The sequence below is a fragment of the Acromyrmex echinatior genome, chromosome 2, assembly GCF_024713525.1.
Source record: "Acromyrmex echinatior isolate Ae372 chromosome 2, ASM2471352v2, whole genome shotgun sequence".
Lineage (NCBI taxonomy): Eukaryota > Metazoa > Arthropoda > Insecta > Hymenoptera > Formicidae > Acromyrmex > Acromyrmex echinatior.
The window spans coordinates 22,603,674-22,629,172 of record NC_141853.1 but is presented as its reverse complement, the minus strand read 5'-3'; the positions used below and the strand labels follow the sequence as shown (position 1 = coordinate 22,629,172).

General features: G+C 31.4%; 4 protein-coding genes across 10 annotated transcripts in view; all 4 read right to left on the bottom strand.

Moving 5' to 3' along the window:
• Positions 1-1,692: 1,692 nt before the first annotated feature.
• On the bottom strand, positions 1,693-6,184 carry LOC105150944 (protein maelstrom 2). Of its 4 annotated transcripts, XM_087402989.1 has the most exons (12): positions 6,001-6,184; positions 5,502-5,796; positions 4,387-4,591; positions 3,805-4,185; positions 3,493-3,662; positions 3,169-3,420; positions 2,831-3,025; positions 2,723-2,759; positions 2,500-2,565; positions 2,329-2,391; positions 2,169-2,225; positions 1,693-2,098 (listed from the first exon to the last, which is right to left on the bottom strand). In XM_087402989.1, the coding sequence occupies exons 2-11, from the start codon at positions 5,637-5,639 to the stop codon at positions 2,209-2,211; spliced, it is 1,524 nt and encodes a 507-aa protein (XP_087259115.1). In that variant the 5' UTR covers positions 5,640-5,796; positions 6,001-6,184; the 3' UTR covers positions 1,693-2,098; positions 2,169-2,208. The 4 variants fall into 4 exon arrangements, with proteins under 4 accessions (XP_087259115.1, XP_087259116.1, XP_011062643.2 ...); XM_087402990.1 differs by having other exon boundaries at positions 1,693-2,225; positions 5,873-6,184; XM_011064341.2 differs by having other exon boundaries at positions 1,693-2,225.
• Positions 6,185-7,014: 830 nt separating this feature from the next.
• On the bottom strand, positions 7,015-11,088 carry cin (Molybdenum cofactor synthesis protein cinnamon). 2 transcript variants are annotated; one of them, XM_087402983.1, is made up of 10 exons: positions 10,702-11,088; positions 10,094-10,421; positions 9,821-10,028; positions 9,471-9,752; positions 9,342-9,432; positions 9,165-9,279; positions 8,121-8,396; positions 7,731-7,870; positions 7,470-7,657; positions 7,015-7,393 (listed from the first exon to the last, which is right to left on the bottom strand). In XM_087402983.1, the coding sequence occupies exons 1-10, from the start codon at positions 10,730-10,732 to the stop codon at positions 7,124-7,126; spliced, it is 1,929 nt and encodes a 642-aa protein (XP_087259109.1). In that variant the 5' UTR covers positions 10,733-11,088; the 3' UTR covers positions 7,015-7,123. The 2 variants fall into 2 exon arrangements, with proteins under 2 accessions (XP_087259109.1, XP_011062644.1); XM_011064342.2 differs by having other exon boundaries at positions 9,342-9,408; positions 10,702-11,083.
• Positions 11,089-11,533: 445 nt separating this feature from the next.
• On the bottom strand, positions 11,534-16,834 carry LOC105150946 (CLK4-associating serine/arginine rich protein). Of its 2 annotated transcripts, XM_011064343.2 has the most exons (14): positions 16,558-16,834; positions 16,242-16,339; positions 15,993-16,168; positions 15,697-15,912; positions 15,104-15,279; positions 14,871-14,944; positions 14,458-14,799; positions 13,721-14,122; positions 13,542-13,646; positions 13,408-13,456; positions 12,755-12,818; positions 12,578-12,683; positions 12,236-12,493; positions 11,534-12,018 (listed from the first exon to the last, which is right to left on the bottom strand). In XM_011064343.2, the coding sequence occupies exons 1-14, from the start codon at positions 16,687-16,689 to the stop codon at positions 12,000-12,002; spliced, it is 2,217 nt and encodes a 738-aa protein (XP_011062645.1). In that variant the 5' UTR covers positions 16,690-16,834; the 3' UTR covers positions 11,534-11,999. The 2 variants fall into 2 exon arrangements, with proteins under 2 accessions (XP_011062645.1, XP_011062647.1); XM_011064345.2 differs by lacking the exons at positions 11,534-12,018; positions 12,236-12,493 and having other exon boundaries at positions 13,404-13,456; positions 16,558-16,833.
• Positions 16,835-18,313: 1,479 nt separating this feature from the next.
• mnb (minibrain) overlaps positions 18,314-25,499 on the bottom strand; it is a 99,710-nt gene continuing 92,524 nt past the window's right edge. Inside the window, exon 9 of one of the 2 annotated variants that reach the window (XM_087402982.1) lies at positions 18,314-24,971. In XM_087402982.1, coding sequence (XP_087259108.1) covers positions 24,496-24,971 — 476 coding nt within the window. In that variant the 3' untranslated portion in view covers positions 18,314-24,495. The remainder of the gene's footprint in view (positions 24,972-25,499) is intronic. The other variant, XR_015544130.1, reaches the window with a different exon arrangement.

Here is a 25,499-nt window from a genome sequence, read left to right as displayed (position 1 = left end):
TTCGTTTTACATATACATTTAGATATATATGTATAATAGAATAGATATATACCCAGATAGTCAAGTCTGAAAGCATATTTTTTTAGCATATTTGTCTACCACACACTATGCCAACAAAATGATAACAGAATTAGATGTACATAATATTGTTGAGAGACTGCTAGAAAAAACGTAACAGAATCTGCAAACGTCAGATAATGTTAGCAGGATCTGCCAACAATTCGCTTTCACATTATGTAGACAGATGATGTTAACAGAACACAAGCCTAATGCGGATGCAGTTGATGGTAGACTGTCGTTTCATTTTCTACTCGAACCTACTGACAGTCTACTAGAAAACTGGCATTTGGCTATCTAGATATATATATATATATATATATATATATATATATATATATATATATATCAGAGGAATCACATTTAAAAAATTATTTGATTTAAATGAACCACCCTGCATACATATATATATATATATATATATATATATATATATATATATATATATATAGATAGATAGATAGATAGATAGATAACCATATATATATGTATATAGATATATATACAGGATGATTCATTTAAATCAAATAATTTTTTAAATGTGATTCCTCTGATTATTCTGCATGTAAAAGTATTAAGACAGAGATATCAAAAAATCAATAGTTTACGAGATATTTTATGATGGCACATATTGACATAAAATGTTAAATAACTCGCGAACTTAATTTTTTAATAATCATATCTTAATACTTTTATTAACAGAATAATTAAATGTACCAATTGGTGGAAAGAAAACACATAGTTACTTATTTAAAAAATTATCCATTTTGCATACATATTTTTTTTAAGCAACTATGTGTTTTTTTTCACCAATTGGTTCATCTCATTATTCTGTTCATTAAAGTATTAAGATACAATTATCGAAAAATTAATAGTTTACGAGTTATTTAACATTTTATTAATATATGCCGCAATAAAGTATCTCGTAAACTATTGATTTTTTGATATCTCTACCTTAATACTTTTACATGCAGAATAATTAGAGGAATTATATAATCTAAAAAAAGTTACAAATTCCATTTAAAAAAGTGGAGATGACCTTCATATCTTTTTGGCTCCTTCATCTACAAAAAAACGTAACCAAAATATGTCTTCGGAAAACCATTCCACTTACATTCGAACATTTTTTTATATCACCAAAAATAAGCGAAATATTCAAGATACTCGATTTAAGTGGACCACTCTGTATATAAATAAAACATGTATATAGAACATGTATATAGAACAATAAATTCCATTTATAGTAATTTATAGTAATTTATCTTTAACAATATTTTATAGGTAACAACACCGAATATGAAATCTAATTTGAAATTTAATGTAAAGATTTCATTTAATATTATATTAAATAAAAAAATTATTTTCTGTATGCTAAAACATATTTTCAAAAAATATATGTCAAGAGAATAATTATAAAAAATTATAAAAAATTGTTTTTATAAAATTATAAATTTAAGAAAGTTTTGTAAAACTCAATTTCTTAACCCTCTTTCTTACATTGTAAGAGAAATGTTCAAACAAATATTGCAAAAGTAAAGTTATTACACATATTTACAACAAATATTACAAAGATAAAGTTATTAATTACTAAAAAATTAATAAAAAATTAATAAAAAATAAATAAATAATAAATAATTTAAAAAATAAAAAAATTTATTACTTATGTATTATTATAACACATGATTTAACTGTTTTACAAATAAATCGTATCAGAAAGATGTTCATCGTCTTTTTTTCTTTCTAGATGAATATGAGCTCATTAAACAGAATATATGCTGGAAAAATTTTCCCATTATTTCTAAATAAATGTTTGATATAAATATAAAAATTTTTATGTAAGTTCTTTTCTTTTGTCAAATAAAAGTAAAATCGCTTTGATATTATAATCATTCATCGAACTAATGCTTATTATATATGACTATTATAAACTAAATGACTGTTATATATTTATGTGTATGTAAAGCTCATCAAATATCGTTGTTGAAGTTCATCAAATGACATGTCAGATCTGTTATATTTCGTCTACAATATGCGGAATAAGCTGCAAACCGTAAGAAATTAATCAATCATACGTAAGGAAAATGATCGACTATGATTAGTCAATTTCTTACGGTTTATCAATACGCTTCCTTTAATCATCCAAAAATATGTTTATGTGTGTCCTTGTCCTGTAGAAAAATTGAAATAAAATTCTCACAAAAAATATTTATATAGTAGATAAGATCATTTATTATTGTAACGTGTAATAAATTTATGGTGATAAAATACTACCTTTGCCTAGAGGCGCCTTTCTTGATTGGAAAGTACGAGATCTATTCGACACGCCTCTTCCTCCTACACAGAGGTTTATTTAATCATTCACGAGTAATTATTGCAATGGAAAAATTATATTCAATTATAATGTTATATAAAACTGATTAGTTATATTATATATTAACTTACCAATAGGAGGAAAGTTCTCATCATCCGTTGGAATTAAATCTTCGACGGAAGTAATATACATACGTGCTAGAAATAATTATGTATATATATATATAAGGTAATGTGAACATTTTATTAGTATTATAATATTTTATGTAATAAGATCATTTTATTAATAAAAATAGATAAATTATATAAAATATTCATTCCTATTTAATTTAAGCAAAGAGTTTTCCAAACTTACGATCAATATTTGGAGGTCGCAATGGTTTTTCATTTAACTAAAATAATATGAAAGTTTTATAAACAACATATTTTTCAATTAATGTAAAGATTATATAAAAAAACATACGTATTCAGTCCTTTCTTCAATAGACATCTTAGATTGGTCAGTAGACTTGGTAATAGAAGATTTATCATTAGATGTACTAGTACCTTCTTGAGATTTGCTACAATCAATAACTTCTACTGGTTTTGATTCATTTCGACGACGCATTTCTTCTTGATATGTTCTACTCGAACGGTTCCATCTATATTGCTCACTTACCTGTTATAAGATAATTAATAAAAATCATTCACTATATAGTATTATGTATATTTTATGAAACTATTTAAACAAGTATGTATAATGTGCCTGTCCATGTATAAATGTCTACAGTAATATATTTTTAAGATATTATGTGTACTTACGCCTGTCATAGATAAAACTCTATCGCTCTCAGATGTAGCTTGAGGAACATTCCTGATTTGCAAGTTGTTCATCATCGACATCAAGTTTCGCTCGTTGAAATTAGGATTTCTGTCAAACCTATCAGGCTGATGTATTCCTGGTTGCATCTCGATATTAAGTGGTGCACAAAACTCATCGCATAATGTCCATGCCCATTGTTGCAGTACAGATTTACTACAGTATTCAGGTCCTCCATCAACATATTTATGAAACTAAATATTACAAAATGATAATATGAATAAAATACACTTTATAATATCAGAAAATAATAAAACTATTTTTACATGACATTCAAATCCTTTATCAAATCGGTACGTATAATTTTCAAACATTTTATGAGCATAAACAGGAATTAAATCCATATCTCGATCTTCTCTTTTCTTGAATAATTCATTTGCTAAATGTATGAACAATGACTCCAATTCATAAATTTTAAATTGCTCTTTATCTTGTTCTGGAATAGAAGCAAATTTATTTAATACATATATTTAAATAACATATATTGGTATAAGATATATCTATAAAATTTCTATTTGTTGTAAAAAGTATATATATATGTATATTGTGATATATTTTTATTATAAATGTATACTTACGTGCTGCATTACACAGTCTTGCTATCAAGGATTGTGCTACTTGTGTGAAAGCCTTCTTTGTATAAAGATAAGGATATTGATCCACAATTTTCCTAGATTCTAAGAAATTTGCTAGTTTGTCATACATAACAGCAAAGTCAATCTCTCCGCCTTCATATTCTACAGGTATTTTATGACTGTTCTGACTTATCTCCAGTGCTTCCCGTCTATATCCTAATGGAATCTTAGCACTGACAATAGTATGATGTACATCTTCTATACCGTTTTTCAATGAAAAAACTCCAAATGTATATTCAGCAGGAAAATATTCAAGAGTGTTGTTAATAATCATAGAGAAAAACCAATTAACATGTACAAAACAAAATTTCAGTTCCGCCAAAACTGCAATAGTAAGTATTATTAATAGCATATTTAATATACATAAACACATACGTGCGCGCGCGCACATTTAATATACTTGTTATACTTTTTGACTTCTATATCTTAAAAACAAAAATCATCTTTAAAGTTAATGTCAAAAAAGTGTCAAACATATAGCAAATTATTTTCCAATTTCTACAAGAAATAGTGTCATATACGTACAATTAAGATTTACAGCTGAGTCGATTATTACTTTTATGTTTTCCTGCATATTTTTTATAAACATATGTTCTTCCTTTTCTTTTTGTTGAAGCATAATTAGTGATTCTCCAAATGATGTTTTCTTGTCTTTATCTGATATTTGGGATGCAATTTTATCATTTTTGGCCATTGCTTCAAAACGACCTTTTTCTTGCTTAGTTAAACTCTATTAATCAAAAATAATTTATTACAAAATTAAAGAAAAATGTAAATCAATAATACATAATCGTAAACATATTTTTTGATGTACTTATTTTCTGTCACAACATAATAATAATGTTAAATATTAAGATTTATTTTTAAATGAAAATATATAGAATAAATTTTTTCATCAGAATCATTCATAGCAAATAAATTCTAAACACTTATCAGTAATTGTAATCGTTAATATTTCTAATTTGAAAAAATATTATTTTAGAGCTATAGAATTATTATTAAAAAATAATATGTATTTGTATGTATTTTCATTAGTATTATTAAAACTATCTTTTATTTCAACAGAAATATAAGATCTCATTATACAATATCGTTGTTGTTAGAAAATAAAAAAATAGTAATTTTTCTTAATATATATTATATAAGTTTAAAACAAAATTTTTTTTCATATTTTTTTATATTTTAATGATTCCACTTAATGATAATTTTTTTTATTAAGGTACTAAATTAGCATAGATATTAGCATATCTAGTTCTAGTCTATTTCTTTTTCTAATATATATTAGATAATTATACTTTTATATAAGAAAGAGCAAATCTAGTTAAAACGAAGTCAGTCCCCTCCTTATCTAGTTTCCCGCCAAATGTTTCGAACAAATGAAACTCACAATTAAACTTTAGCACCTATTTAATTTTGTAATATGTTAAAACTTACTTCATGCTAGAAGTCAATTTAATGGTTACGATTACACTGTGTGCTTAATCCGCGACATATACAATAGGTATATGTCCTTGTTTACCAATAGATTAAATAAAGACGCCTATCGTATAGGCCGCGAACGGTGTAAACCAGGCTAATAACTATATCAAAAACTGAGCCTGCCGGAATTATACTGATGCTTCTTCCTTTTATAAACTTACCTGCCATTCCGCGTTACACTCCGGATCCTGTTGAACGTCTTTGAATCCATTAGGAAACGCTCGGCCTTGCGCTTCCTCGCGTTTCTTCCAATCGGCCATAAAGAAAAAAAATGCATTTCTACTTCTATTCTTCGGCATTTGACCGGCGAGAATAAAGCTTCCTACTGTCGAGAACGCTCTGAATGTAAGTGAATGTGGACAATTTTGGTATGTTACTCCACTGGGCAATGGATTTATTATGCCTTTAACCTCTTCAAGAAAGGCTCGAAATTAGCAAATAGCAAATCGAGCAAATCTAAAATAGAAAAGTAGGTTAAGATCCAATTGTTGACTTATCACGATTGACTATTAACGAATTTCGAAATCCGAACACAGTTCTCCACAGCCTTCACAGGATCAATTTGACCACCAACAGGTGTTTTTTATCGTTGTATTAAAATATTATCGAAATATTATAGAAATGTGCAAGAATTCCGGAAAATATAGACATAAACTTGACCTATTCTCGACTAGAATTATAACTGTTTTTCATTTCTGCACTAGATAGTTCTAGAACTTTCTTTCTTGTTTTCGCCAAATGTTATACGTATATCTATAGTGGAAAGAATATAATATAAAAAACATTGCGCATAATGGTGATAGCAATACTGGAAATAATCAATCAAATGTTCCCTAATATGTACTTTCCTGCGTATAATAGCGCTGGTTAAGCAGGAACAGCCAATCAAATGTGACCCAAATTCACTCTCCCACTGCGCATCCACGGGAGTATTTCACCTTATATTCTTTCGACCAGACGTATATCTCACTTTTAAATTTCAAAAGTGTACACTAGTTTAGCCACAAAAGAGATCCTTTGTTATAATTCATGTAATTTATTTAAAATAAGAAGATAATTACACAACCTTGAATGCCTCGAAAAAAAAAGAATGAACATAATATTAATATTCGATACTGGCTCAGTGGCACTCAATATAACAAAAAAATAAACTACTAAGCCTATTAATCCTAATTTGCCATTTTATTCTTGGTTTACGTCTGAAAAATGATGAAGATTGATGAAGATGGAATGACACTTTTAGAGCCAATAGACTTTCCTCGATAACTGTAACCAATTGTAAGCAGTGATGGAGGTGATACAACCAATCGGATTGTGATAATATATTATGTGTATTGTGTTCGAAATGCGCGTGCTACACGAACAAAAGTTAAGTGCATTGCATATATATATATGAGAAATATTCTTTTATCAGCGATAAATTCATACGTTGACAAAATCCATCTTCCATAAAAGATTTTATTATTGAAAGATTGTAACTCACATATGATTCTTCGCGAATTTTAACTTACGCCTTTGACACAAGAACAATTTATTTATTCTATATATTTTTATTCAGAAAAAAAATTTGAATGTTTAAAATTATTATGTATTAAATATGATATAAAAAAAAAGCTTTCATAAAAAATTTAATAGCTTAGTAGCATATAATGAAAATTAATGAGAATAGCGACATGATTTTCATGAAAAGTTTATTATAAGGAAAATAGAAAGCTATAAAGCTATCCCAAAAATAATTTTCTGATAATATTACACAATAAATATGTACATTAAATGTATATTTTTAATCCAATGTATAATTAATCTGAATTCTTTTTCGTGGAGATTTAAGACTAATAAGCCTCGCTGGTACAACATCACCCTCATTCAATACTTCCTTCTCCGCAGTTCTTTCTGGCAACATTAGAAGCGCATTAGCATCATTACAGTTAAGTAATTTGCTACTGATTTGATTTCCCGTACTATAAGCCATTGGAAGTGTTTCTTTATCATTCCACTTCAAGATTGCTCTTGCGTATTCGGGACGCGGATCCAAATTGTACGATGATGTTAACTATGAGATTAGAACAACGTTTTTATGTATCATGTATTTGCATTGTTTTGCAAAATATCAAGACGATCTTACAAACCTTAGCTTGCATTATGATTGACTCTGAAGCATCAAAGTGTAGCTCATTCACAAGGGGTAAGAGGAATAAATGTGCGGTAACAAGAGCAGACACTGGATTTCCTGGCAGGCACAGGATAAATTTTTTTTTACCTAAGATTGTGCACGTTGCAAATGTCGTTGGTTTTCCGGGCTTCATATTTACGCGTCCTAAAAAAAGATATTTTGACACTTTATATAAGAAACATGTATTGACATAGAGATGATTAAAAAAAGAAGGTACCGAAATGTATAGTAGCCTTAAAAATGTTCTCTAAAATAGGCTTCAATAGATCTCTATCGCCCATTGATACAGAACCTGTTGTCACAAGTACATCTACTTTTTCTAAAGCTATGCCAATTTTATTTGCCATTTCCATTGTGCTATAATATTATGTTATGTTAATAATGAGATTATGTTAATTCTTTATTTATAATTAACTATATTAATAAATTAAAAAGATATTGAAATATATATATGTCCATATTCATATCTTACTTTTATCTATAAACGCAAGCATATATATATTTATGTTACATATATTATAAAATTTCAAAAATAAATGAGCGCATTTATATAAAAGTGAGATATAAATACGAATCATTGTACTAGAAATAATAAATGTTGACATACTTATCAGTTACAATTCCGAAATCCAAAGAATCAAAACCATTTTCTTTTAATAATGAGATTAGACTTATTCTGTTGCTATCATAGACCTGTCCTGGTTTTAAAGGCTCTCCAGGTTGCTGTAACTCATCTCCAGTAGACAGTATACCTATACGTGGAAGTAAAGTAACTGCAACGCGTTTGTAGCCACAGGCCGCTAGTAGTCCTATTTCCACCGGCCCAATTCTTGTGAACGGATTTAACACTAAGCTTCCCTTTTTTATATCACAGCCAATATGTCTTCAATAACATAAATAAATAATTAAATAAATTTCTATAATTAAGAGTAAAATAAAACTTATTTTGACAAAACTTATAGGAATCTTAAAGATGTATCAGCTAATATAGTCCCTGCAAAAACTTGCAATTAGAAATGGATTAATATCTATACTTTTCATATAAAACTAAATATTAAAATTATATACATGTGAAATAGTTATTTAAACAACATTATTATTTATTTAACAACTTATTTTTATCATTTATGCTTACTGCATTTATTATTCTTTGTTATTGTTATATACTTTAACTTAAAAAATAATGATAACAATTTCAATTTCATTATGTATAAGTACTTTAAATAATCAAGATTATTTATGTAAAATTTTATTGCAATTCACAAATTAGTTATAAGTCATAAGTTGTTCTGTAAATAAATAAAATTTACTCCATTAAACTCTTTTTATTTACCGAACAACAAATCTGTAAATCACAATAAAACTTTGCATAAATAATTGATTATTTAAAGTTATTATGTGATTATATAAAGAAATCGAAATTATAATTTTCTAAAGAAGTATTATAATAATAAAGAAAAAAATAAATGCAATAAATAAACTATTAAAAAATATTCTTAAATAAATGAATAAAATATGCACACAACTATTTGATATACATATACAGTTTTAGTATTTATTTTTATTTGGAAAATATAAATATTAATGCATTTCTAATTTCCAAAAACCTTTTACAAGGATTGTATAGATGATACATCTTTAAGCTTCGTACCTAATATCTTGTCCTTCTTTCGGTTCAATCATTATCTCAATTTCTTCTTCCTCTGTTCCATCAGAACTCTTTGACACTAGCTTTGTATCCTCAACTTGTACAACCGCTGTTGCTTCTGCAATTAGACAGAAAATGTAAATTCTTTATCATAAGTAAATTACAATTACAATTATTTACCATCAGGAATGGGTGCTCCAGTATTCACTCGTACACAAGTGCCAGATTTAAGAGACACCAAAGCGGGCTGAAAGTTTTTTTTAATTATTCTCTTTTGCATCATGTTGAGCGTCTGCTATTGTGACTTACTGCAGTTCCTGCTTTCACACCACACAAAACTGTCCTTTTGCCTTTTCCATCACTTGCTAAGACCGCATATCCATCCTTTATGGAAGCTCTGAATGGTGGCAAATCACAATTAGAACGTATGCTCTCTCCTGATAATACTCTACCATAAGCATCTTTCAGATTTATGATTTCCACCTCCACATCCTTTGTACTCTCAAAGCGTATTATGTGCAGTGCTTCTGCCACAGATATCATAGGAAATGAGGATTCTCTGAGACGTGTTGCCACATTCTCGAAACTCATCTAGAATATATAATCTAATTGTATTATACAATTTTGTGTAAAATCATTTTTGATAAAAAAAATCTCACTGGATTTGTACAAGAAGCATGATGCGAACAAGACGTAATATTATGTTGCACAATGTTATGTGTATCTTTAACTTTTGCTTTATTATCCAAAATTAAATCTACGGCATGCGGAATTGCAGGTGCGATTGCAGTCAAGCACTCTATTGCAGCCTTGCGTGAACCAGGCAAATTAACAATCAGTGTCTTATGTCGTATTCCGCATACAGCTCTAAAAACATATTAAAAATTGTAACTTTAAAGAGATTACAGAATAGAAAAAAGAAATGACTTTACCGAGAAAGTACTGCCATTGGAGTTATTTTTAGGCTCGACATAAGCATCTCTAAAGACAGTCCAGGAGTTTCTTTATGGATAACTTTTTTAGTTGCCTCAGGTGTAACATCTCTCTCAGAAAATCCAGTGCCGCCAGTGGTGAGAATAACATCAGCTTTATTTTCATCACTCCATTGAATTAAATATTTCATTATTGACGTTTCATCATCCTCTACAATAGCAGTGCAAGAAATATCTCCTTGAAATATATTTTTTGCATTGCTGATAAATGCTTTTAATCCAGGTCCACTTTCATCTATTTTCTCACCACTAGCACAAGTATCACTCACTAAAACATTATAAAAGATTTATTAAAATTCAAGAGAAATGCAATATATATAGATGTATTAAAAATATTTCTTATACGAAGGCTTATTGTATTATATTCTATAATCTACACAAGATTATAAATTAAAGATATGAATGCAATGAAAGCACAATGTGTAATCATATTTAATTTTCAAACGTGTGCATAATTAAAATATTTTGTAATCTTTTAAATTTTTATAAGTTGCAAATATTTGATATATTCCACGTAAATGTCAGAAATATGTTATAGTATATATTACCGGTTAAAATTGCAAATCTTATTGATGCCATTTTAGTATTCCTTTAATAGCCTTATGACTAAATAATTGGTAGGTAAACAATTCAGTGATTAGATTATGCAAAATATGTACATATATATTCCATTTAACCATATACTAGCAGATGGAAAACTACTAATCGACTAACAGGATTGACATAATGACATTGTAATATTTGATTCTGTTCGTAGCTGCACTATATTGCTTCCTGCACTTAAAATGAAATAGATAATGATTAGATATTGGAGAGAAAAAGAGGAAAGATTAACGATACGAATCGAGAAGTTCAGCTACAAGTAAGACCTCTCTCTCTTTCTTAGTAGTCCCAGTACAGTGCTAGCCAAAAGTTTATGCGGATTTTTGCACGGATCACTCATCATCCGTAAGTATACTGGATAATATCTGGAAGGCATATATACTTGATGGATGAAAGACTACTAACAAAGACAATAGAAACAGTTATCTTTATTGTATGCCAGTAAATTATGTTTTCAAATATTTTATCAAGCTTATAATTTCAAATTAATTAGACTTTTTTGGTATTTAAACATGTTCTAAGTTCTAACAATCAATATTAGATTCATTTATTTTATTTTCATTTTTTCTAGAGTTAAATTTATCATTTTTCTTTTTTTCTAACGCTCAAATAAAACATCTATCTTATTCCATTTCACCGACCTCTATATTCTTGCTTTCATATATATTTTACAGCGAATTTAATAAAATAAGTTGTACATAAAGATTATATCATACGTTCCTTGATCTTTTATCTTTGATATCATAATATGATAAGAGGTATAAAAAATAATCACCATTTTGCCCTGCTGTGAAATAAACATCTTTATTATTGAAGAATTATATTTAACAAGAGAGATACATAATAAAAAGAGTGCATTCAATTCTAGGATATAAGAATTATATTCTTATCCTTCTTGCGTATGAAATGAAAATCGTAGACATGATCCTCGCGATAACATTATTAACTATTCTCATCGCAATTTTTCTAATTCTTACATAAGCACCAAGAATTAATCTGTGCAAGCAAAACGATAATATACGAATACCTTTATTTATTTGATAATATTGTAAAGATTAAATCACACTATATATAATTCAAGACGCATTTTAAAACAATCTTGGCAGGTCTGTATACTTTTCCCTCATCATGTAATTCTTTTGGATATTAACAGTAATTTAAGGAAGGAATGCAATTGAACGGGAAATATTCAAAATATCGGTTTCAAATCATTTGGATGGAAGAGTAAGCGTGTGTCCTGAAGTCAATAGTCGACTAGGCCTCTGCAATAACGTAAAATGGCATAGGTTTTTTTTTAGCAGCATATAAAATGTACACTGTTATATTTAGTTGCACCGAATCAGCATTGATCTCCGCTTAATAATCTTCTCTGTGTTAATAATCAATACTAATAGAGATAATTGCTAATGTCCAGTAAATATGAATTATCGGTGCAACTCGGTAATCGCAATTCTAGGCGTCAGATTCGGAGAATTTTACCGATTGTTCCTCGGACTCAATGAACGAAGTGGTGAATTTCTGTATCTCCTACGCGATTCTGTTCTACTCCGATCGCGATCATCGCGTCGATCTCTCTCCCTGTCCCTGTCCCTATCCCGCTCGCGATCACCATCCGTGTCTCGCCTATCGCGACGTACGGTATGATGCCTTGGACTACGACTCGGACTTGGTGTACGAGACATAGAAGACCGCGTGTCGGAACTATGACCTTCGTAACGATGTCTTCGTTCTCTCTGTCTGAAAAATAAAACAGCATTCATGTCACTATTTAAGTTAAACTTAAAAAATTGCGCTGTATCACAATTCATGAAAATTATTTACTTTCTACGGAGTTTTAAAGACATTTCTCGAATCTCGTCTTCTCGATCCTGTCTCTGCTGCTCCATCTTCTCGATTCTCAACTGCTCAGCTTTCTTGTCAGCTTTATCTAAAAGAATTCATTTTACATTTACCTTTCATGACACATAATGTCCTTTATTCTTTCAAACATCAACTCACACTGCCTGTTTAACAGGACTTGCATTTTCTTCTTAAGCCGCTCCTGAGGTGTAATTTTCAACGACTGAAAAATAAACAAACTCTTAAAGGTTTATAAAGAAAGAGCTAGAGAAGAATCGGTATTTTTAGCATAATTTAAAAGTCTAACGTATAATATTTGATTATGCATTAATATATTATTGCCAATTACAAGACATAACTAAATATGTGTGTATATATAATATATATATATATATACATACACCACAAAGAATTCATTTCCTTTATTGAATGATTAATAAAACGCAATTATGAGCAATGAAAAAAATAATAAGATAATCAATTGGACATGAATTGGTCCCAGCAACAATTATTTTAAAATAAAATAATAATATAACAATTCACGTGAAAATTTTCACATTCTTTGTGACTCTAACTCTAAATATGTTAAAATTCTGTTCCAAGATAAATTAAAAATAAAATAAATAAATGCAAAAAATATGACATATCAGTAATGTGATATAATAAAAACAAAACGCGTTTGATGAAGTTCTTCGTTCAGATGAAAGACATTTAGACATTATACTTATATAGATAAGATACTTATATAAGTATGTTCTGTCTTTATTCTCTGTGCGTTAAGTGACTAAGAAAGCGTTATGGTTCTTACTGACTTTGTGTCCGCCACCAGAATTTGTACTTAACCCTGCTTTTGGCTTGTTCCTGGAATATTCGGAAAATATTAAATCCATATCATAATAATTTAAGATGTGTGACAAATTAGAATTGCTGTTCATAAAATGCCTACACGCTTGTATTTATCGGTGTCTTCGGTGCTGCTGGACTGGACTTTTCTTCGTTATCGGATAATTCTAGTTCAAGACTTGACGATTTTCCACGTCGGCCATAATATCTGCACGTAAAATATGTAAGTTATTCAATATGCTACAGTAATTTATTTCTTGGGAAAATCTGTGATATCTTCACCTAGGCAGTGCTGGCATTTTATTATCATCACTTCGCGATCGTTTACAACTAGATTGACTTCTCGATCTCGATCTAGATCTTGATGGAGACTTCGATCTCGAGCGAGACTTGGATCTTGACTTCGACAATGAATAACGTCTTTTTCGATAGCTGTCTCTAGAATGGCTCCTGTTACGCGATTTAGATCTCGATCTTGATTTTGATATGCTGCTAGAGGATGAACTCCTCGATCTTTTCAAATGCGAGCGTGATCTAGACCTCGAACGAGAAAGTGAACGGGATCGAGATCGGCTGATACTTCTACAACGCGACCGTGATTTACTTCGCGTTCGTGATCGTCTGGAGCGACTTCTTGTACGGGATCTTGTATACTTCCGAGGTCTCGAGCGTGTTCGTCTAGATCTAAGATAAAACAGATTAAATACTATACAGAAGCTATGCATTTCGTGGGTTATCTCCATGTTCAAATCCATTTTACATTAGCATATTAATAATGGATTTGGATATGGAGATAACCTAAAACGAATAGCTTCTATATAGAAAATTCCTATGGAAGCCTCAAAAGTAAATTAAAACTCTCTCTCTCTCTCTCTCTCTCTCTCTATACATATATATATATATATATATATATATATATATATATATATATATATACACACACACACACATATATATTACAAAATAAAATATTAATTTATCAATAATTATCCATTATGTTTTGTTTTTTTGTAACTTACCTCATCCTAGATCCGCTTCGCTTCCTATCACGTGTCCTATACGACTTAGTCCTACTAACGGAACGCGAGCAGCTTCTTGACCTGGACTTGGAAATTTTTTTACTAACAGTTCTATCATTGAAAGCAGGACTATCCGATCTCCGCCGTCTGAGATACGAATAATTGACTTTTCTTGAATTCGACGAAGACACATGTGATGTGCTACCATGAGTTTCTTCTTCCCCACCGAAACTTGTGATGTAAGTAATCTGTCCCGCATTTACAGGTGATGCGGACCGCGATCGCGACTTGGAAGAGGACTTTCTGTAAGGATTATACTCCGGGCTTTCCCTAGCTGCATAACTGAGACAAAAGAATTTGTATAAGCGATAACGTAAAAAAGTATTTGCTTTAAAATTGTAATGAATTATTACCTAGGCGGACTCATAACACGGCCTATCATCTTCTTTTCTCTGAATGCACGTCTTTCTCTACGCGATCGTCGACCCTATTATATATCAAAATATAAAACAAACATTAAAACATATTATATATTAAATATTTATATTAATGTGATATATTTTCTAATATTATAGTATATTATAATATATACAATTACATATTATATAAATATATATGAGTTGTTTGAATTACATTGCACACTTACCGAGTACATAGCTTTTTCTTCCTCTTGCTTGCGAGCCTGTCGCAAGGTTTCAGCTTCTTCAAAATCTTGTGTTAAAAAGCTAAAATAATCAGCACCTAAAAGTCCATATTTTTGAGCTACTAAATTCATCTCATGTGCCTGAGATGGTTCTATTTGAGATACATCCACGCATATATCTGAAAAAAGTAACATTAAAAAATTAATTCATTCTTGTAGTATTCCAGAGCACATTAATGCATTATTGAAACCAAATATACCGAAAATGTATCGGCTCCTGTTTTTGTTGTTCAAACATTATAGAGTACGGTCAATGTAATGTTTGAAGCATTCTTTCAAATATTTTAAAGCATTTAAAGTGAAATTTCGACTTCACTCATAGATTAGTGATGAATTTATCATATAATATATATGGTAATTTTATATATATAATTTTTAATTATATGTATACATAATTATATACATTTTGTGTAAACATAATATTTATATGTTTTATACTTTTTTTATGTACAGGAATTTAAATGAATCACTGGCATCAGTTTCTATGCAAAATACCTGATTAAAATATGTTAAACAGTTCATTACATATATAATACCTAAATCTATATCGCTGTCTTCATCATCTCCCTTCTCCTCTGATATAACTGAGTCTATTGTTTTTACTGGTTCAGGTATTGGCTCTTCTGTTTCATAATTATATCCGATGGCAGCGTTATTAGCAGATTTCTTCTTATCTTTCGCAGCATCCAACTTTGTTGATGAACCAAACTGTTCTTCTAAATGTATTTGATGAAGAAACTTTTCTTCAGTCACTAAAAAAAAATCATTTAAATAAAAATATAATAGACTAGTAAGATTTTTTTGTACAATGGAGAAAAGAGAAACAATGTACCGCCTAAAAACTCATTTTGCACAATTATACGGTATCGTTCATAGTTGATATGTCTGTCTTCACTTGTCAGAGCAATATCAACATCAATAGTATCCACAGGCTCTGGTATCCAATCCAGATGTGCCCGTACATCAAATCGGTCTATAAGATTGTCATCATTGCCTTGCCATGGCATCCTAATAATAAAATATATTATTTTCTATCAATGAACAAGCATAATTAACAGTCGTACTATGTTGCAGAACTCACATATTTGCAGGACTGTCACCTGCAGCAGCTATTGCTGGATCCAAGTGTATCTTGCATGGTCTACCATGCAGCTGCAGAAATTGAGTAGGATCTGATTTCTAAGTGGAACACAAAAACATATACTTATGTATCACAGAAATACTTCTACTCACAATGATAATTTAAATATAGAACAAAGAAGCACGAAAGGCACAATGAAGGTTAACCAAGAAATAGAGAATATGTATTTTTCGTAAAAATAATGCGTGGTGCATTGATCCGTTTCAAACTGCACGAAGGAAGAAATCCATTATATACGTTTTTGCGCAGTACTTACGATTTTCTCGTAGTAGTCCCTTCTACGTTCCGCTCTGCGACGATAATCGACCAGCATACCGCGGATTTTCTTTTCCTGCTTGCGTGCCTCGTGCCACATTCTGCCGCCGGTCTTCTTCACAGAGAAACTCATTTTCTTTTCCTCAACGCTGTAGATCAATTTCGTGCGGCTAGCTCAACACAAGTGCCATTTGTCCAGTTGTAAACGCTAAAAAATTGAAGCACTAATAATTGACACGCTTTCCTCTCCCGCGAGACGGACATGTCTGATGTTGCCTTGCTTAAGAACAGCGACTTCTCACGGGACTGGCGGAAATCGCTTGTCTATAGTCAAATTGCTCTCATGATGATGATAATTGGATCGATAATAAACTGTTCAATCTTATTACTTTATTTTTCATTATATATTATTTAATATAACATTTATTTACTGAAATTATAAATATTTAATTAAATATTTAATAATAACTGTATATATTCAGTTTTATAAAATTCAAATTATACTATATATTATATAATATATTATAAATCGTTATAAATAATTGACATTATTTAATAATTCAACACTATTTAATTTATATCATTATAAATAATTGAATTTTCTAAAACTGATTAATTATTAATAAATATTTAATTAAATAATTTTCGATTGTTTGATATATATATTTTTGTTATATTTCATAATTTTTGTTTTAATAAAATTCTTTAATATTAAATTAATAGGTAATATTCAGAATATTTATTAAAATAATTATTTTATAAAATTCAATTTATATATAATGATATATATATATATGTGTGTGTGTGTGTGTGTGTGTGTGTGTGTGTGTGTGTGTGTGTGTGTGTGTTATATTGTAGTACGTATCAATCATTATCAATCGTCATCAATCATTATATACAATTATACAGTGTAATCGCAATAGCACAACAATTAACGGTAGCACTTTTAATATTGATTATATAAGACTTTCTATATTTGAAAGATCATATAACACCAAATTTTATAAACTTGATTGGTAAACTAATCAAGCTAAATCAAATATATAATTTCATTTTATATATATAATTTTGGTTCAACAAACTATTCTTTTTCTTAAGAAGAAGAAAATGAACAAACAGAATGAATGTTAACAGTGATAGTGTCTTTCCTTAAACACACGGGAAACTCAGACTAGTAGTAGTGAGATTGTCTAACGTTTTATCGACGATTATCGCTATCTTTAACTAGCGATAGTCAATAGCAAGGATAATCTTAGAAAAAATCTGATCTTCATTAGCTATCGGCGCTATCGCTATAATTATAGCGATTTCGTTGATAAAACGTTAGAAAATCTCAGGTATCAGGCCACAATTTAAATCCCAGCAGTGACTGGAGCGATGTGATGTTTTTCTCAAAAGCATTTCATATTCTCTTCGGAATACTATTAATTAAACATATAGCTTTCTTACGTATAGAAGACTTAATTCCTCTATTAATATTATGATTTAACATAATCTTTTCAAGTTCATCAAGAGGCATATAAAAGACGTTAATCGATATGTATATAAACCCATCAAAAACACAGTAATAATTGATTTAATAATATGGCCGACAATTGTTTTTTTCCATTTCAATAATTTGTTCATCAAACAAGGAGAAGAATCAATGCATTTAGAAACTTTAAAGCTGCACACAATGTATTATATATTTTTTTATTCTCGCGCAAGGATGAATCGGCGCGAAAGGTGACAGCGGAAGAAAAGGTAACAGCAGAAGGTGAAGATGCTTTTGTTTATTATTAACCTTATGTAATATCGTTTCAAATTTTCAATTACATTATTATATATAATAATAATTATAATAATCATCATAATAATGTTATGACAATGTATACACGTTAGATACAAGTTCATTTTCCTTCATCCGGTATAGAGTTTTGTTAATTATTTTTTCTCATCTTAATAAATCGGTTTTTTGTTTCTTAATTCACATTTCCATTTTCTCTCTCTCTCTCTCTCTCTCTCTCTCTCATACATACACGCATACATTCGCATGAAAATGCGTTCTTTCTCTCTTTTCTTCTTGCACTTCCCATTCATCCCTTATATTTTTTGTCCCGATAGGAATATGCCGAACGAGACATCAAGATATTATCAGATATTATCACTCTCATGCTCGATTCTCAAAGGAGAATGCTTACGCGGTGCCTCTCAGATGCATCTTTCTCTCTCTCTCTCTCTCTCTCTCTCTCTCTCTCTCTCTCTTTCTCTGTCAGTCATATTATAGTTATATTTGTTTCTGAACACAATGCTTTTACTCATGACGTTAGGAAACTTAGGTTACTTTACTTCTGCCGCAGGAACATGTTCCAAAGATCTCGTAATTGTTTTCCGCGGGCGCGCTTCACGGGACTTTTTCAAAGGCCGCACGTGCGCTCCGCAGAGAGATTTGCAAGCTAAAACGTAAAATCATGGAAAGAAGTTCGAGCGAAGAACACGGAAGAAAGATTTCTCACGGATACAGGGAGTACCGATCGACAATCTAATGAGTTGCATGCGATCGAAAATTAAAAGGTAATTGTAATGTTAATCCTCCATTGCCCTCATTATTCGTTGACATTTCAAAATCTTCAATGTACACAAATATGCATCAGTATTTAAATTATAGATCTTTTTCTTCTTGAAAACAGGAGAATAGATAATTTTCTATATTACAAAACTTTAAAGTTAAAATAATCGGATCATTCCAAGAGCGTGAAAATTGAATGGTAATGAAACAAGTTAGCGAATGATTTCAAAATTACATTATTACATATAATAATATAATTATATAAATATAATTATTATAATCGTAATAACGTTACGATAATATATATATATGTTAGATATAAGTTGATTTTTCTTTATACGAGCTTTATTAGAGCTTTATTAATTATTTTTTTTTCATCTTAATAAATCAACTGGGCAACAGATGATCAAGAAAATTCATCGAAAAATCGCTTTCGCGCTACAAACGTTTAAAAACGTGCGAGCAATACGCAAAGACGTCGCATATACGTGTCGACTATGATAAATAATTAAAATACAATACAGTTCGTTATCCTCTCTCTTCCTCTCTCATGATCGTTCTGCAAATCAAACAACTCTAATATTTTATGTAAAAAGAATATACACACATACACACACACACACACATATATTATATATACATATATGTATGTATATACGCATATGTGCGTGCGCAGTAATTGTTTGGAACATGAATTGCGGCTGGCTCTTATACTATTAAATGTATACATCTCTGTTGTCTGCTAATTGGCTTAAATACTTTGCATTTTGCGACAGCTGAATGGAGTGGACAAATTCATCCCAAGACGGTGGTTCTCGAACTCGAAATAAAGCGCGCATGTCGGAAAGCGAAAGGAATTCTAAGGGGAGTTCTCTCATCCTGTTCGCCGGGCTTCCTTTTTCCCAATGGGAGAGGCTGTTGTACATGCATTTTTGAAACATACTCCTTGCGTCCTGTCTCTCTCTCTCTCTCTCTCTCTTTCTCTCTCTCTCTCTCTCTCTCTCGCGCAAACAAAAAAAAATTTCTATCTCGCACAGCTCGTTTACCTCGCCTCGCATGTTTAATTAGCGTCTTACACGTTCACCATTTAAAATTGCTATTTTTCCCGATTCGAGAATCGTACCCTACCGCGGCTATTCGTGAAAAAATTATCCCTAAACTTGTTCTGGACGCCGGCGGTGTCTTTTAACTTCGCTAAAAAAAAAAACTCACGGTCTGCCAAGGAGAAGAGCGACCGGTATAACTTTTACGCGAATCTCATTAGTGACGTTTTTGCGTCAAGTGGAAGAAATTCCGATCGCGTTACGGAATAAGACTCGGCCAGCCTTCGATATTTTCTCGTGCAGCATATCTTCGAAGATCAGTTTTTAAGAAGATTTATTATGGTCGGTAGAAAGAGGAAAACGACTTCAAGCATCTTGATTGAGCTTCTCTTTCAACTGACGTGAGCTCAGGTAGCAAGGGGACATTATTTGTCATTTTGACGTAAAAATAATGTTTTTAAAGTCATTTTGACGTCAAAACGACGACAAATAACGTTAGCTTGATACCTGGAAATAAACAGTTTTCGTAGTGTTAGTATAAGAATCACCAAACAACTACGTTGCTGCATTAGGTCCATCTACAGATCTTTATCTCTGGATCACATAGATCTTGGTAGAAATATAGGTATATTTCGAGAATGCCAAGCGGTTGTCAACAGCAATGGCTGTTAATTGATACAATTACGACTTAACTACAGCGTTACATGTGTATTTTTATCGTCTCATGTGCAGCGAACAGTTTAAAAGTTACGCGCCAGTCACGCATTCTTTCTTGGCAGACCGTGTGTCGTTAACCGATCAATCACATTGCTACAGGTAAACGATAATAATAATCATCCAGTTAAAATCAACAATATCATCGAAAGGAGAACGATGCGCTTCGATGCATTATCAAACACGGCGCTGTGCCCAGGAGTCCATCGTGGGTCGGATTGCACACCTCTCTCCGACGGGGAGAAGACCGATACCGAGTGCCTTCATTCGATGTAAGATATCCATCCCGATGTAAGATATTGTTTCACGCATAGTCATCCTGTTGACGTGCGATCGTCATCATGCTGGAGCACAATCGGCGAAATGATTCGAGTTCCCGAACGAATAAAAAGTAAGTCCGAATGTACAGAGGTTTCCGAATAGCGTATCTCTCTGAGAATATTGTGAACACCGTTATTTGCGGGACTAGTGAGCACAGCGTGTAACAAGATGAAGTCGGAAGAGGGCACGCGATATATACATATATGTTATATATAATATATATGTATAATATATAATATATACATGTAATATTATATATATTATATATTACATACATATATTTTCTTTACATATATATATATATATATATGTATATGCATCGCACATTGTCTATATTTATAGAGCGTACTGATTTTTGCCGTTCAACAAGGTATTATTTGCGAGGACGCCCAGAATTTATCATAGAAAATCCTAAACGTCCCGCCGATTTAATCTCTCTACACCTAACAAATCATATTCTGTACAACTTCAACTGCGGAAATTATCAAAAAGGTTATTGAGGTAAGGTGCGACATATCCCGTTTTACGTTTCTTCTTTCTTTCTTTCTTTTAGACGATTTTTCGGAGAGCTGCTTCTCTTCTCTCTTTAGGTATTTTATTTATGTCATAGTGAATCTATCTATTTTAAGCATTGCTTTCGAGCTATCTAATCACAACACAGACTCATTACGACTCTTGAAATTTAATGTATCTTAAGCACCGATTGCCGTAAATCTCAATGCGATATAAAAACATTTATGATACAAGTGTCAGTGGGCTTCGTATTCCTATTTGTCCGTTGGTGATTTATATATTATTAGATACTGTTAGAAAATTTGTTTTCGTTCGGTAACTTATTATAAATTCGAGTATAACAAACTTCAACATCTGAGTTGCAATATAGAATGTCTCGTGTATATCTCATTAAATCGTATCTGCAAATGTTCTTGTATTGCAGGTGTATAAAAATATACAAATCATTCGAAAGGCCGCACGAATAAAATGATTCTTAGCAGATCGAATGGCTTGTGAAACGTTAGACTTTTCTCAGCTACTCGAAAGTATCTTATATTTCTCATATATTTACAACTAATACAACAAGAATTCAAATCTAAATTTCACAGTGAGACTCGTTATTTTTCCAGAAAATATATATACATTGTAAGAATTCTCTTGGTCGTCTAATACCTTTTTTTTTTGGCCAAGCTCTTTTGACAACAGTCGCAGTCATGCAGACGAAATTGCTTTGCCGCTGCTTTATATTTACGCATTAAAATTTTCGTACAAAAAAGATATCGCAATTAAAACGTTAAAGATGACGGTTATATTGAGAATTATACATGTAGCTTCATTTATCGGAGACTACAAAAAGACAATTAAAATTAGATGTAGAACATCTTAAAATAATTTAATAAGTAAAGTTTAGTAAATCGGTAAAGATCCGTCAACAAAAGAAAAAAATTTATTATACACCATTGCCGTATATATAATATAATAAATGACATAATACAGATAAATTATTCTTCAAATCTTAAAGTCTCCGTTCATGTGTCATCTTTTTTTGTATGGAAGAGTATAAAAAGCCGCAAATATATAAAATATACCTTATAAACAGACTTGGTATTTCCATATTTTGCTATCGTGATTACAGAAAAGCAACATGCATAATTCTTTAAGATTTCTTTCTCTTTACAGCATATATCATTATTATTTTCTATTAGTCGTATTTTTTTTTCTTTTGTAACATCTGGGTGGTATAGGGATTATGGTTGTATTTTCATGGTCTGCCTTCAGGTACTATACTACACTTACAATTGGTAGTTTCATGACAAAATATTATTGATGGTAAGAAAGAAATTATTAGTTTCTATTTTTGTTCGTCATCTAGTCTTACAATACATAAATGATAAAAAACAATCACATTTTTTAATCGAGATTTTAAAAATTTGGCCGAATAAAAAAAAAGTAGAGTCTTCTATATAAATAAAGGGACTACATTACGATTGGTGCGAATGGCATAAGCGCAGCGACCATCGGGGCAAAACGGCAAAAATCAATGACGATTGGCGTTGGAAACATGTGTATGCGAGTATGCGCGTATTGTTTATTATAAAGTATCTAAGTTCTTTGTATGATTATACCATTCTTGATCTCGATCTTACGTGTATGCTGCTTTTTAACTTTCTTATTACTGCTTTTTTAATGTATAAATATGTATTGTTGTTAAGCCGCGCAAACCTCGTTTGTTTAAAGTCCTTGTTCAACAACAAACTGACGTTTGCAACATCCTTGTCTTCCATTAAAGTAAATAAAAGATTCGAGTTTACAATGTTTGTGTGTGTTTTATCTCCTCACACTTAAAAGCTAAACCCTAAAGCTGCACTCTTATCATTCACCTAAGTGTATTGTACAAATAACTAGCAGTCGACGCGACTGTTTGCTCGCAAGTACTTGCTAAACCGTTTACATTCGTGACATTGTGTATAAAACTCTATTTGAGTACATGCTTACATTGGTAATTCTTACTTTTCCTTCTTTTTTTACGCGGTAATAATAGTAATTATCACTTTTTCGCTCTCTAGGCCACACAGTTTGGTTGCCGAAAGTTTTCCGCTTAGCCGTTTTTGCTAAAAACGGCTAAGAGTGTCTGTGGAAATCGGGCAGGACCCGAGAGGCCAGCTGGGTTCATCCTCACTAGACCATTACTGTCTGTCCATGCTCGAAGCTTTCGTCAATCTTCCGTGTTAGACACATGTATCCACTTTCAACATAGGACCAGTCAGCTTGATAAAAAATATGAAAATTCAGCAACATAACAGAAATAGAGATTTCCTCTCACTCCTTCCTCTCTTTTTTCTTCCATCGCATTCTCTTCTACTCGTTGGATTTCTCATACAGTCGTTAACGCCGCCGAGCTTAGGATATATTTTTTTTCGTTTCTATGATCTCTTGATATACAGAGAGATTTGGACTTTGTGACTTGTGGTTATTTCTTGGATTTTCCGGGAAATTTCGTTTATATTTTTCAGAATTGTTCAGCCAAACCAACGTGTCCGAAAAATTTCTTGAATCCACTGCCGAAGTTGAGGCTAATCGCGACACCGTGATTTTTTTCTTCTTGTTTCCTTTTGACTCTGTGATGAGAAAGCAGCATCGGGGAACGACTTTCAAGATGTTTACATGCCATTTTTCCATTCTTTTATCGTTTTCTCGTCAATGCCACGATAATATCATTCAAGGCATGCCGTCTCCGTAAATTAGCTACTCATTTTCTTCACGGTTTTGCGTTCGCGACAAGCTGTATTGTCCACCGTCAGTTGCTCCTCCTGCTACTTTAGTGGATAGCGACTGGGCTCTGTTGGACGCATACCCCGACCATTGGGCTATCTTCTCTCTCTGGATCTCTCTGGTTACCGGACGACACCGTTGACGGCTGTCTGACCATACCGTGTGTATCAGTAGACGAGTAGCCGTAGTTGTAGAAGTTCTGCTGCTGAATCATTGGTGAGGTCATCATCGCAGGCAGATGGGGTATACCAGGAATAATTAGGCTATTGTACGATCCAAGAGAGCTCTGTATCAGGGAGCTGTCCATGGATTGCATGGACATCGAGGCGGACGCGGGAACCCCAGTAGCCGACGTTGATGGGTAGCCCGTTGTTATGGCACGCCGACTGCCCGTGTGACGGGGCGAGGACTCACAGTCCATGGGCTGGTAGCCACCACCAGGGAGACTTGATGCTTGCATCTGCTGCAGACTGCCACCGCCGCTACTGCCGCTGCTGCCCTGTCCCGACATGGTTACCAGTCCTGGGACATCGAAAAGAAAAAAGTCAGTAAAAGAAGTAAAATAGCATTTTCTCGCGATATAAAGATATATATATATATATACACACTAATGCCATAATCATCCACGAAAATCGCTCTAGCTCTTACAATCGAATAATCACTAATATGGGAATAAAGATAAATAAAATTTCAAACGTCTACAGGGACATTTGCAGGCAATAATCTTCACCGCTACCATTTTTTTTTCACGCACATTCGTAAGAGCGTAACGATACATTCTTTAAATTTTAGATAAGTTCCCGAATATTATTATTTTTTTACCCATTCCCATAAATTTATATAAGCTAATTGGACAAATATTATTTGACACGCGATTAATTGCGAAATTGTTGATCTTAATTTCTACACAAAGTTTCTATGCATTTTATTTGCTGTAAAGTGTATATTTGTAGAATAATTCGCCAAAATTATTTAAGTAATTATATTGAATTGTTTATCGGCATATAATCGCGTAATCGATTTGCATCACAATCTTCTCTTAATTATGCA

Excerpts from the sequence above, each read along its gene's own strand:
- LOC105150946 (XM_011064343.2), bottom strand. The coding sequence starts at position 16,689 with ATGAGTTTCTCTGTGAAGAAGACCGGCGGCAGAATGTGGCACGAGGCA. Across the intron at positions 14,800-14,870 it reads CGTGTTATGAGTCCGCCTAG|TTATGCAGCTAGGGAAAGCC; the intron begins GTAATAATTCAT and ends CTTTTGTCTCAG. Across the intron at positions 12,684-12,754 it reads AGTCCTGTTAAACAGGCAGT|ATAAAGCTGACAAGAAAGCT; the intron begins GTGAGTTGATGT and ends GAATTCTTTTAG.
- cin (XM_087402983.1), bottom strand. The coding sequence starts at position 10,732 with ATGGCATCAATAAGATTTGCAATTTTAACCG. Across the intron at positions 10,029-10,093 it reads CCAATGGCAGTACTTTCTCG|AGCTGTATGCGGAATACGAC; the intron begins GTAAAGTCATTT and ends ATATGTTTTTAG. Across the intron at positions 7,394-7,469 it reads CAATCATAATGCAAGCTAAG|TTAACATCATCGTACAATTT; the intron begins GTTTGTAAGATC and ends CTAATCTCATAG.
- LOC105150944 (XM_087402988.1), bottom strand. The coding sequence starts at position 5,639 with ATGCCGAAGAATAGAAGTAGAAATGCATTTTTTTTCTTTATGGCCGAT. Across the intron at positions 4,186-4,386 it reads CTCAGCTGTAAATCTTAATT|TTTTGGCGGAACTGAAATTT; the intron begins GTACGTATATGA and ends TTACTATTGCAG. Across the intron at positions 2,566-2,722 it reads GCGACCTCCAAATATTGATC|CACGTATGTATATTACTTCC; the intron begins GTAAGTTTGGAA and ends AATTATTTCTAG.